Genomic DNA, 13,386 nt, shown 5'->3' with positions numbered 1-13,386 from the left:
AGGCAAAAACCAAGTGGCCGGTGCCAATTTGCCAAGTGGAAGAAGTCCTACCAGGCCCCTCAACAGCAGCCAACTGAAGTCCATAGCAAGGTCAAGAGATGAAAAAACCTAAAGGGCAGGAGGGTGGGGGAACCGGAGCAGCTGGAAGCACGGAAAGGGGTGAGATTCCCGCTGCGTCCTGCTTAAATCAAGCAGGCCACACTCCCAGAGTAATCGGCTTGGTTGCCTGGGCAGTGACACAGCCGGGAATCCCCCCCCCCCATCGCGCAGGGCTGACCACACCCTTGCGCATGTGAAGGCATCATGAGTGCCCGGAACTCCACCTCCTCCTAAGGCAGAGGCACTGGCAGAGGAAGAGGAGTGTGGGGGAGCGCACCGCCCCCGGCAGCACGATCCCGGTGGGGTGCCATCACAGCTGCCCCCCTCCCCCCAGGATGCATGCCCCACACCCAGGATGCGCACCATGCCCCGGGATGTGCGCCAGCCCCGTCCCCGCCTGTTCTCTGCCCCCCAGTGCTGGAGCATGAAGCTCCACCACTGGGCGGAAGTGGCTTTCCAGAAACTATGTACTACGTGGTTTATTTCCTAGTATAGATTGTTCTTGCGCCTTCATAATTCAGCAGAGGGTTAATCGTGCCTAAGCCCCATTGATTCGGATGAGATCTGTGCATGTAACCATGCACTGCATTGTGGGTAATCCTAAGGAAGTTGTGGTTGCCTAAATGCCATGGATTTCAGTACGGCTTAAAGCTTCTCCATAATATAGCCAATTATGTTTAGGCTTTGAGTCCCCATGCCCGCTTAGACATGAAGTTGAACTAGATTTACAGAGCAATCTTTCACATATTTACCCAGAAATAAGTCCTGCTCTTTTGAATAGGGTTTACTCCCTAGTAAGTACACATTTAGAATTGCAGTGCCATTTACTAGGGAGTAAGGCCCCTTAGATGTTTCAAGGCAGGACCAGGTGTTTCTAGTGGAAAACCCATCTTTAGCACAAATGTAGCCCATGTCTGAAGGGATGTAAAATCTGAGAAATTTCAGGGAGCCCAGGACACCTTCAGTTTACTGTCACCTTTCAACTGCTGGATATTTGACATTTTTGGAGAAAGGTTAATAAACTAGATGGATCACAGATATGATGAAGGCTAGTTTTTCATTTTCTGCCGGATAATCTGAAGATAGCAATAAAGGATGTACACCCATATAGAGTTGGAAAGGTGTTGTTTTCTTAGTTTAGCAAATCAAAATTCACTTACTGGGCTATTTTGCAGCATTTCCCCATCCTTGTTATTAGCACTGATTCAGTCTTATACCCCTCAAACAATAAAAAAGAATAATCTGAGCCAAAATGAAAGAAAATAAGAGCTGAAATGATCTTGATAAGAAGCACTAAATGTAGGTCTTTTGCTTTCCTCTATGCTCTAATAGGGAAGGGACGCAGGTGGCGCTGTGGGTTAAAGCCTCAGCGCCTAGGACTTGCCGATCGAAAGGTCGGCGGTTCGAATCCCTGCGGCGGGGTGCGCTCCCGCTGCTCGGTCCCAGCGCCTGCCAACCTAGCAGTTCGAAAGCACCTCCGGGTGCAAGTAGATAAATAGGGACCGCTTACCAGCGGGAAGGTAAACGGCGTTTCCGTGTGCGGCTCTGGCTTGCCAGAGCAGCGATGTCACGCTAGCCACGTGACCCGGAAGTGTCTCCGGACAGCGCTGGCCCCTGGCCTCTTAAGTGAGATGGGCGCACAACCCCAGAGTCTGTCAAGACTGGCCCGTACGGGCAGGGGTACCTTTACCTTTACCTTTATGCTCTAATAACTTACATTTCAAAGAATGTACTCAGCTGTATTTTCCTGGGGGAGGGAGGTTGATAGTATTGCTATGAAACATGCATGTACTTCTTGACAATTTCTAACACACAATCACATGAAAAAAGCCATGTTCCCTCTCATAATACTTGATGATGATTTTTTACCATTTGTTTAGGTAAAGCATATATACAGTATATATATTGGTTACATATATTTAAGTGAATGAGTAGAAGAGCGAGAAAACTTAGGTCCTATTTTATGATTAATAGAGCAACCCCAAATGCCAAAGCAGTTTTAAAGTCACAATGCCTGGCCAATAATTGCACTGCTTTACATTTTCACTAGTTGCCCTGTTCCAGATAAATTGTGGCTATAGAAGGGACAAATTCTGAAGCTCATATCAGGATCTGAGATTTAGACTGAAGGTTCTGAATTTAAGCGTATGTATTATTATTATTATTATTACTTTGCAAGTATATGCAGAGAAATCAATTGACTATTGGGTGTGATGATTTTTTTACGCATTCTGCCTTACACATGACGTATTTTTCTGCAGGCAGTGCTGCACATACATATAGATTGCGGTGTGTGACACTGCAAGCGGTTGTCTTTTCCATACCGTATGTAAAGCAACAGTGGCACCTGCTGGCAAGGAAATAAGTGCTCACGCAGTGTCAGTGCTATCCAGTTAACCCTAATTCACTGCAAAAGAAGCCTCAGAGACTGCTGGTTGAGGTGTGAATGGCTTTGGAAGAAACTGTAATTGCTTGGTAATGGGGACTTGATAGCTACTGCACAGAAACCATAAAACTGAAAGGAAGCAAAAAAATTGCTTTGGTCCCCAAAATAGCATTTAATAGCTCCCCATCCTGTGGAATCATAGATTCAGAATGGCACACTTTCAGAATCTGTGTGACAAAATGCATGTCAAACATTGTAGAATACACATGCGGTTTTTTTTAATCCCCCGTTTAAGACGCTGGGAGGAGCGATATATATCTTTAATGTAAGTCAGCTTTCTAAGTCGTTCAAAGTGCAATCAGTTCAACAAGGTTTTCTCCCAGGTGTGTATAGCATTGCAGCCTAAACTCTTCATTCATTCCCAACATAGGAAATCCTAATAAAAATAAATAAATGACAACTCACCTGGCTCTGTTAAAGATGGCTTAACTTTTCTCCATTAGACTTTATTTGTATTTTCACAAATATCATCTCTAGTGGCAGGGACCAAAAAATAAAAAATGGGAGGGAAGCCCTGTTGAAAAAGTATTGATTTCATTTGCTTTGTTTCAGGGGAGGGAATATGGCTTTTCTTTTTGAGCTTGCAAACATGCATGCTCAGCTCTTCAGATATGATTGGCCTTGCTTATCAAACAATAAATATAGCCTTGATTGTTTTTACACTAAGCCACTGCTAAGCCTTAGAGCAACCTTGATACCCATTCCTACTCCCATTTGAAATAAATGGCTCAAAACCCCTCACTTTTCTACATGGGAGTAGGATATACCTTGCCCATAAATTCCATAAGTCTGGTTTTAAAGGGGGAAATTGTTGCTGGCGGAAATTCTTTAAGCCTATTCAATTCCACATTCTCTGACTTAGCTGATGGAGTCAGCCAGCGGTCCTGTTGTTATCAAGATAAGGTATAATCTCTTTCTTTGTCCACCACATATTTTACTGAACGGCAAAACCAAAAGAATAAGTTGCCAAACAATCTCTTGAAATATAAAGTCTTTCTTTTAAAAATTACAGTGGACAGAGAGGGTATATTTTTTTTTATTGCAACTAGCTTTTGATTCCCCCCGTTAAAACTAGGCATGTCTGTTTTGCTTCTAATTCATCCTCTCTTCTGTACTGAAACTTTCTCCTCCTTCCTCCCCACTTCTAATACAGGTGGTTGTGAATGCCTTGGTGGGAGCTATACCATCCATTATGAATGTGTTGTTGGTCTGCCTTATCTTCTGGCTGATTTTCAGCATAATGGGGGTTAATCTTTTTGCTGGGAAGTATCATTACTGCTTTAATGAGACGTCCGAGTATCGATTCGAGATAGAAGAAGTCAACAACAAGTCAGACTGCGAGAAGCTCATGAATCCCAACGAAACGGAGATCCGGTGGAAGAACGTAAAGATTAACTTTGACAATGTTGGTGCAGGGTACCTGGCCCTTCTGCAAATTGTAAGTTCTGCCTTTGTAGCTTGACGTCTCCTAGAAGTAATGGGTTATCTCTGTTCAATGTATGATGGTTGCAAATATTGGCTTCCCCATGTGAAGTCCCATGCAAATGTCAGGAGCTCGTCCTACACTCGAGTAGGACCCTGGTAGAGACACATGCCCGACTGGCATGTTCTCTCCTCCTGGTCGTTCGTTCGGGAGCTTCCAAAGCTTTCTTCAGCCTGAACATCACAGCGACCGATGCCAATAGACATCGGCACACTTAGGAATCTGCAGAGTCTTCGCAGCTTGTGTAACAGACCTCAGCAACTCAGCATTTTGGCTAATCTACTTTATTTACATATAAACACACACGGAGCACTGCAACATGGCTCCCTCTCTCTCTAGCATCAGACAGCAAAGAGAAAGAACAAAGGACAATAGTCCCACTTCACAGAACACAGTAACACAAACATCCTGTCTCCGCCACTTCCCCTTTTGTGGAGTCAAAACATACACCACCATGTGATAGACAAAAATCCCATGACTGCAATTATGGAGCAGGAATTCTAACAGCAAATTCATGAAGTGAATAGTATCTTCTCGCCTGTGGAGAGAGAACAAGACCCAATTTTAATCTTTCGGCTAGTTAGGTTTCAAGGAGGGAAGAGAAGCTTAGCTATTACCACCTCTCTCCCATTTACCAGTCAGGATTCAAGAGGTTGGGTTGTTCTTTACAGTACTTGTGTACTGCGGCAGGTTATCGTCTCCTGAGCAGGGTGAAGTCTGAGCTAGGTGATTGGGAAACTTTGTGAAGAGAGGAATGTGGCAGCAAGGAAATGGGAGAATAGTTGGTTGAGAATTTCGCCCGACCATTTTAGATGTACTGTTCCAGATATTTTGCTTGATGTCCAGATGTGCAAGCGAATTTCCAGTTCACGCAATGAGACTCTGGTTTCGTGTCCTTCATGCTGTGCCCCCAGTATCTTCTACAGAGTGTCAACCAAATAGGTTGGGGGGGGGGAGTGTAGAGGAGGAAGTGAAAGTCCCCTTGTGTGGTAAAAGGTAAAGGTAAAGGTACCCCTGCCCATACGGGCCAGTCTTGACAGACTCTGGGGTTGTGCGCCCATCTCACTTAAGAGGCCAGGGGCCAGCGCTGTCCAGAGACACTTCCGGGTCACGTGGCCAGCGTGACATCGCTGCTCTGGCGAGCCAGAGTCGCACACGGAAATGCCGTTTACCTTCCCGCTGGTAAGCGGTCCCTATTTATCTACTTGCACCCGGAGGTGCTTTGGAACTGCTAGGTTGGCAGGCGCTGGGACCGAGCAGCGGGAGCGCACCCCGCCGCAGGGATTCGAACCGCCGACCTTTCGATCGGCAAGTCCTAGGCGCTGAGGCTTTAACCCACAGCGCCACCTGCGTCCCCCCCCCCCCTTGTGTGGGCGGAAGACTATTCTGCTGGTGGAAGAATACAGTTGGGTGTCACCCTTTATCCACTTCATTTGCATGCCTTCCATCCAATCAAGTGAGTTTAGTTCATGCATGGAGAGGCCTTCCTGCAGCCCTCTATGCTGCCCAACTAGTCATTCACACATCCCAGCCAATATATATCAGGAGTGAGGAATATTCTCTGCCTTAAGGGCCATGGAGAACCTTCCGAGAGCTGCATGCCATCGGTGGGCTTTGTCAGAGGCAAAAGTGGGCCAAGCAATGGATGTGAAATTGTGACCTTTGTACATTCCAGTGATTGACACAAGATAACATCGCCAAGGCAATGATCTGTAAACGTCTATAAGAAAATGACAAAAGTGGCTTCTTTCCCAAATCAGTTTTATCTTAAACAATAGCAAATGCAGTAAATGAAGAGTCCACCTGTAATATGTCAGTGACTCACTAAGGTCACCACCGAAATAAAACTTTGTCACACCAAGTTCAGATACCTAGGGGTACAAATAACCAGAAACCTCAATAAATTACCGTATTTTTCCCTCTATAACACGCAAATTTTTTCTCCTAAAAAGTAAGGGGAAATATCTGTGCGTGTTATAGAGCGAATGTGTGGGCCCTGGAGCCGTTTGTCCCAAGTGCATGGCAAAAATCAGGCAAAAATCATATTGCGCCGTCACGGAGGAGAGGAGGCTGCTGCTTTCCTGCATTCTGCCTCAGGGTCTTACTGCCCACCCTGTTCCGTTTCGGTTGCTGTTTGCTCAGACGGAACAAAGAGCAGTGAAATCCCCTCCCCTCCAGGCAACCCCTCCCCTCCAGGCAAGTAGAGAGGAAAGCAGAGCATCCCTGCTCCGGTGGTGGTGCTGCTGCTGCTGTGTCTGGGGACTCGGCAGGCAGCGGAAAACATGCAGATGAGAGAGAGAGAGAGGGCTGGCTTGAGTGGGTGGGTGGACTTTTGCCTTCCTTCCCCCCCCCCCTTTAAACCCCTCTCCTGCATACTTAGCCAGCTGCTTCTCCGCACACCCCTCTCGTGCTCCTTGTCCCTTCTATATTTTTCCTTCCCTCCCCACTTAAAACGTGGTTACAAAGCACGGATCCACATGGATCCTCAGGATCTTTGCATTGGGTCACCCCAAATTCACCATCAGATCACATAGCATGTCCATGGCTACAGCCTGCCCCCCAAAAATCACGTACCCACTGTTGCCTGGGGCTGCAATGGTGCAAAAACGTGGTTACAAAGCATGGATCCACATGGATCCTCAGGATCTTTGCATTGGGTCAGCCCAAATTCACCATCAGATCACATGTCTGTGGCCACAGCATGAAGCACAAAAATGATACATCCACTGTTTCATTCAGAATGTTTTTTCCCTTGTTTTCCTCCTCTAAAAACGATGTGCGTGTTATGGTCAGGTGCGTGTTATAGAGCGAAAAATACGGTATACCTCCACAACTACAAGCCCCTGTGGAGACAAATTAACAAAGACCTAAAGAGATGGAATAACATGAATTTCACTCTCTCAGACAAAATAGCCATGATCAAAATGATCACCCTCCCAAAACTAACCTACCTATTCCAAACCCTCCCAGTCTGGATCCCCTCAACCCAACTCCGCAGTTGGCAGAGAAAACTACACTCTTTTATCTTCTCACATAAAAAACCAAGAATAAGCCCCAAATACCTGCACCTGTAATATGTCAGTGGTTCAATGCAGTAGTCATTGCATCACCACCCTGTTCGTTGTTTTATTGTTACACTCCAGTGGGGCAAATGCCAGAGGCTTCTACACACACCACAAATACGTCTTGATCTCTCCCTCCACCTTCCAGGAAAGCAAGAGGCATTATCACAGTTCAAATGCTCATTGCAGCCAGGCAGAAGCACCCAGGGAGGATGCAGAACAGGAATGGTGTGTTGTGTGTGACATTGGGAAAGGGGTGTAGCCTAGGGAGACGCCCAAGGGGTGGTTCCCAATATTGATCTATATATGAGGTACAACACAGCAATGTGCAATAACTTCAATGGAGTGAAGAAGCCAAGATGGTGTGTGCTGTGTTAATTTACTGGATATTTATTTCAAGGAAAATGGTCCAAAACCAAAAGCATTTTTATGTATAAACCTTTTGAACTTTGCTTTCTTTAACTCAGCTTTGCGTATAAATCCTTTTTACTGCTCTTTTTTCCTACAGACAAATCACTGTAAAACCAATTTGAATTGTGTAGATTTATGGAAGAGGGGCATCAGATAGATTGATCATTCGTAGTTAGTACCGTATTTTTCGCTCTATTGGACACACCGGACCATAGGACGCACCGGACCATAGGAGGGCTTCAGGCTTCAGACGGCTATCCACAAGCCTTTGGAGCATGGCGTGAACTCCTGCTGCGCGCCGAAGGCTTGCGGATAGCTGCCTGAAGCCCCCGGAGCGCAGCGGAAGTTCCCTGCGCTCCGGGGCTTCAGGCGGCTTCAGTGAAAGCAACGCGAAGCCTCCAGAGCGAAGGGGGAGCTCTCCCTCTGCGCTTCGGAGGCTTCGCATTGCTATCGCTGAAGCCAAGGAGCCTGCATTTGCTCCATAGGACGCACACACATTTCCCCTTCATTTTTGGAGGGGGAAAAGTGCTTCCTATAGAGCGAAAAATACGGTATATTGCAGTAGTAGCACATCCTGTTTTGCCACCCGAGGCAAAATGGGAATGGGACTCCCACACACACACACTGCACCCCACCATTTCTGCCATGCACCAAAATGCAACCCCTCTCACCAAAACCCGGCAAGAAGGGTGCTTGCTTAATGGACAAGCCGGTTCTGGTATATTATACACAGTTTGCAGAGAAGGCTTTTGTTGTAAAGAACTGAGTCTGGTGGCCAAGAGAATTTGCACATGAAATCAGTTGTTTCCGAGCACATTAGTAAATTCCCTCCTAAGGAGAAAAGAAACTTGACCACAATCTGAGCGACATGGATTCATAAGAAATGGCATAACCAATCGAAGGAACCATCAGCCGACAGGAGGGCCCATATTATTAAATTTGCCTTCACCCAAACCGTAGGTGGAAAAGGAAAGATGACCTTGAGCCAGTCACTATCCCGCAGACTATATCCAAACAAATTGTTGAATATTTTTTGTGCCAAATGACCTACAAAGAGATGCTCTTTTATATAGTCCTCCTATACAGATGTTTTGTTTTGTTTTGTTTTGTTTTTTAATGGGAAAAATCATTTTCCTCTAAAAATAATGTGTGTTTCCCTCTATAGGCAACCTTTAAAGGCTGGATGGACATAATGTATGCAGCAGTAGATTCTAGAAAGGTAAAGTACATCCACTTCTGTCAATGTTGTCACAGAGCTGGTATTTGAAACAATGTTTTTCCGTGCCATTTTATACGTACAAAGAATGCCACCTTGCAAGGTCATAGCTGCAAAAAATTTGCTCCATCATCACGATCCGGCTGTCCCTAGGATCCCAAGGACTGCTACTGTATATGAGGAATATACGACGCAGAATCCTGCAACACTGAAGTGGGTGGAATAAACCCAATCCTGCCAGAGCTTTATGTTCACTCTGGGTTACTATGGAACTTTGGGTCAGGGGACGAGCATCGGATTTTAGGATGGTGTGGGCGGTTTCTCTGCACAGGGCTGTCAGGGACTGGGCAGAGGAGGAATGGTAGAGACCGCCTTCTCAGTCTGACCCTTCCAGAGAAGAAGAAGACAGATTAACAACAGGGGTTTGAGGGAGGTTACAGCTCAGACGCAGATGAGGGGAAAAGTTGGGAAATAATGAGAGAGGAGGAGGAGGAATCATGGAGGGGGGGGAGAGGCAACAGCTGACAGACACAGTGTCTTTAGAAAGCATTCCAGACCCTCCATCTCCCAGAACCCGACAAGCCTTGAAAGTAGGAGAGCAAAGAGCTCAAAGACAGAGGGCACCTAGCAGCACCCATAGGAGAGACAATGAGATAGATGAATGAGGAAGTGGGAGAGACGGGGGGTGGAGATTCACTTGGGACAACGCCATTATCCAAGAGGCTGGGTTCTATAGCCTTTCTCCGTAAAGAATGAAATAAAAAAGGACGATCAGAATATTCCTTGTCTTTGTATGTTCCTGGGCAACCAGCCCTGTATGTCCCTGGCAACAGCCTGACCAGGGCGTAGAGCTGACGGGCACAAAATTGGGAAGATCTATAATTAAGAATATCCATTTTGGGGTGCCCAAGTTTGGCCTCGCACGGGGCACTATATTACAAAAGGTTACCAAAGTCTGCCCCTTAGGGGGACAATAACTTCAGAGAGCATATTTAATGATAAAAAAAAAATATGAATGAATGAATGCAAAGATTTTCAAGCCTTTGTTAAATCCCTCTTACAGATTGCAGCTTCTGAAATATGTATATTGTTTTCTCTTATACACACAGCAAGATCAGCAGCCCAAGTATGAGGACAACATCTATATGTACATCTACTTTGTCATCTTCATCATCTTCGGATCCTTCTTCACCTTGAATCTCTTTATCGGTGTCATCATTGACAATTTCAATCAGCAAAAGAAAAAGATAGGTCAACTTTTCATATTGACTAGCGTAAAGGACCTTCAAACCCCCCCCCCTTTTCTCTGAATTAACTTCCAATAAATAACCCATGGAATTCCCTGAAACTTGCAGCTTACGAAAGAACTGATTCACACATGCAGGTTGCCACTGCAGTTGCCACATGGCATGGTTGTATGAATGTGTCTTCTTCACAGAGAGGACTTTTTTGTCCCCCTCAAATGAATGTTTCTGTTTCTGTGATTTTTCACCATACTGGAACAAAACGTTCAAACCAGTCTCACACAAAGAACTTGCTACTTGGAGCTGCCATCACACAGTTCCATTTCAAGCAATTATTGTACCACATTTTGAACTTAGATCCAAAAGCTTCTTCAAAACCACTAAATAGATTCTAAGTCCTGAACTACCAGGGACTAGTGTATCTTCTCTCATTGTCTGCCAGTGACAATGTAATTTTCTCCATTATTATTATTTTTTACCTCATGGAGTAAGAAGAAATGTCTACTTCAGTTGTACCTTCATCTTAAAGCAAAGGTGAACAGATTGTAACCAGCTTTATTTCCTTTTCCTTCCTTTACTTTGGAGGTCAGGATATCTTCATGACAGAGGAGCAGAAGAAATACTACAACGCCATGAAAAAACTGGGCTCCAAGAAACCTCAGAAGCCAATTCCAAGGCCTCTGGTGAGTTTTCAGGCTTATTCCCAATATGCTGCTCCTTGTACACTCAAATAAAGTCTTCACACTTTTCCAGCATCCAGCTCTTGCTCTTTGAGGTTTGATCCCTTCTTATTTTGAGCTGGCGTAGTGTCATGGCTGAGGCACAAAGCTACTTCAGGAAGCCCTTGCTTCAAATCTCACCTACCAGCAGATAGCCTTAGGCCAGCTGCAATCTCTTAGCCTCAGTTCTCCATCCCCAAGCTGGTGGGAATAACAACATGCATCTATCTTACATTGTTGTGATGCACATAATAACACCCAGAGCTGGAACCAGGTTATAGGCCCCACCCCTACTTCAGAGTGCCCCACTGCACCTTGTCACATGGTTATGAGCTTCAAGCCACCCATCATTTTAATTTCCCTGTGGTGTTCCAGAGTGGATACAAAAATCAAGAACATCAGGGCACTGTGGAAAAATCAAAATGGTGGATAATTTCCCTGGCACAGTTACATAATCAAGAGACTGGGAGCAGGCAGGAGGGTCAAATGGCAAGACCAAGCAGCCTTTCTAGGGCTCTTGGACCATGGCACATTGCCTAAGTCACTGCCAGCCCTGAATACTCAGCAATATTATGTTTCTGTTATGTTTAAGTAATCTCCTGAAGCAGCATAACAGGGCTGTGGCTACTCTTCAAAGGTGGTTTAATCGTTTGGGGTCTTAGGAAGAAGGTTTATGAGCTAGAGCCTTTTAACGTTAATCTGCATCCCGCATGTGGGTGGCGCTGTGGTCTAAACCACTGAGCCTCTTGGGCTTGCCGATCAGAAGGTTGATGTTTCAAATCTGCGTGACAGGGTGAGCTTCTGTTGCTCTGTCCCAGCTCCTGCCAACCTAGCAGTTTGAAAGCACATCAGTGCTAGTAGACAAATAGGTACTGCTGCTAAGGGAAGGCAAGTGACGTTTCTGTGCGCTCTGACACTCGTCACAATGTCCCGTTGCGCCAGAAGTGGTTTAGTCATGCTGGCCACATGACCCGGAAAGCTGTCTGTGGACAAACACCAGCTCCCTTGGCCTGAACGCAAGATGAGCACCACACTCCATAGCTGCCTTTGATTGGACTTAACCATCTAGGGGTCCTTTACCTTTCCACACATACCTGGTGATGAACAGGATTGTGCTGTGTGTTTCACCCTTCACTACAAAATGGGATTGTGAGGCCAGATGTGCTTGTTATTATTTATCATGTATTAAATTTGCACACCGGCCTGTTCCCACAACTCTCGGAGCGGTTACAAGATAAAAACACAATATAAGGTAAAGGTAAAGGTACCCCTGCCCGTACGGGCCAGTCTTGACAGACTCTGGGGTTGTGCGCCCATCTCACTTAAGAGGCCAGGGGCCAGCGCTGTCCGGAGACACTTCCGGGTCACGTGGCCAGCGTGACATCGCTGCTCTGGCCAGAGCCAGAGTCGCACACGGAAACGCCGTTTACCTTCCCGCTGGTAAGCGGTCCCTATTTATCTACTTGCACCCGGAGGTGCTTTCGAACTGCTAGGTTGGCAGGCGCTGGGACCGAGCAGCGGGAGCGCACCCCGCCGCAGGGATTCGAACCACCGACCTTTCGATCGGCAAGCCCTAGGCGCTGAGGCTTTAACCCACAGCGCCACCTGCGTCCCAATATAAAATATAAAAACATATATAAAAATATAAAATATACACAATATAAAAACATGCAATACATAATAAAAACAACCCAACAAACCACCCCACGTGATGTAAACACACAAATCAGCTGCAGTAGAGGATGTATGCAGTGAATTGTCCCATACTACAAATACATGCATCTCCCTAACTGTGCGTTCTTCCTGTCCGGTGTAACAGAATAGAGTCCAAGGAGCTGTTTTCGACTTTGTCACCCAGCAAGCCTTTGACATACTGATCATGCTGCTCATCTGCCTCAACATGGTGACTATGATGGTTGAGACGGACACACAGAGCAAACAGATGGAAGAAATCCTCTACTGGATCAACCTGGTCTTTGTTATCTTTTTCACATGCGAGTGTGTGCTGAAAATGTTTGCCTTGCGTCACTACTACTTCACTATTGGCTGGAACATTTTTGATTTTGTGGTTGTCATTCTCTCCATCGTGGGTGAGTATATGGGTGTTTTCTGCGGGGCGCATGCAGCGCAAAGGCCTGCGCTTGCGAGAAGAGAAAATGAGTAGATGTGCATCGGATTCAGAGTAAACTTGCATAGGATTGTGCAGTTAATACAGTGGTACCTCGGTTTTCGAATGTCTCCGTTGACGAACGTTTCAGTTTTCAAATGCCCTAAACCCAAAAGTAAATGCTTCGGTTTTTGAATGCGCCTGAGAAGTCGAACAGGAAACGCGGCTTCAGTATTGAGGCTTCCATATTGAGTTTTCGGTTTTCAAACGTTTCAGAACTCGAACGATCTTCTGGAACGGATTGTGCTCGAAAACTGAGGTACCACTGTACTGCACATTGACTTATCACTGCTTCCCAGCTTGTAAAATCAGAGCCGGTCAGATTTCTGTGGGGAAATAGTTTGGGAAGGAAGTTTGAGTGGGGAAATAGCTGCTTTCCACCCGCACACACCCACCCCCGTTCTTCTGCTTAAACTCTGAAAATTTCTAAAGTTGCTTTCATTTGACTAATTGCATTTGTACCTATAAACTACCCTGCTCCAAATGGTCCTATGCTGGATCACAAAAATATGACGATTAAAAACAAATGCAGATTGACA

At 45.8% G+C, this 13,386-nt stretch overlaps 1 protein-coding gene across 1 annotated transcript in view; it reads left to right on the top strand.

Moving 5' to 3' along the window:
- The window catches only part of SCN8A (sodium voltage-gated channel alpha subunit 8), a 110,245-nt gene that overhangs the window by 85,459 nt on the left and 11,400 nt on the right, over nt 1-13,386 (top strand). The window contains exons 22-26 of the mRNA XM_079965330.1: nt 3,699-3,983; nt 8,667-8,720; nt 9,827-9,964; nt 10,540-10,644; nt 12,500-12,770. Coding sequence (XP_079821456.1) covers nt 3,699-3,983; nt 8,667-8,720; nt 9,827-9,964; nt 10,540-10,644; nt 12,500-12,770 — 853 coding nt within the window. The remainder of the gene's footprint in view (nt 1-3,698; nt 3,984-8,666; nt 8,721-9,826; nt 9,965-10,539; nt 10,645-12,499; nt 12,771-13,386) is intronic.

This window comes from Podarcis cretensis (assembly GCF_951804945.1).
Source record: "Podarcis cretensis genome assembly, chromosome: 2".
Classification (NCBI taxonomy): domain Eukaryota; kingdom Metazoa; phylum Chordata; class Lepidosauria; order Squamata; family Lacertidae; genus Podarcis; species Podarcis cretensis.
This window is presented reverse-complemented; position numbering and strand designations above follow the sequence as displayed.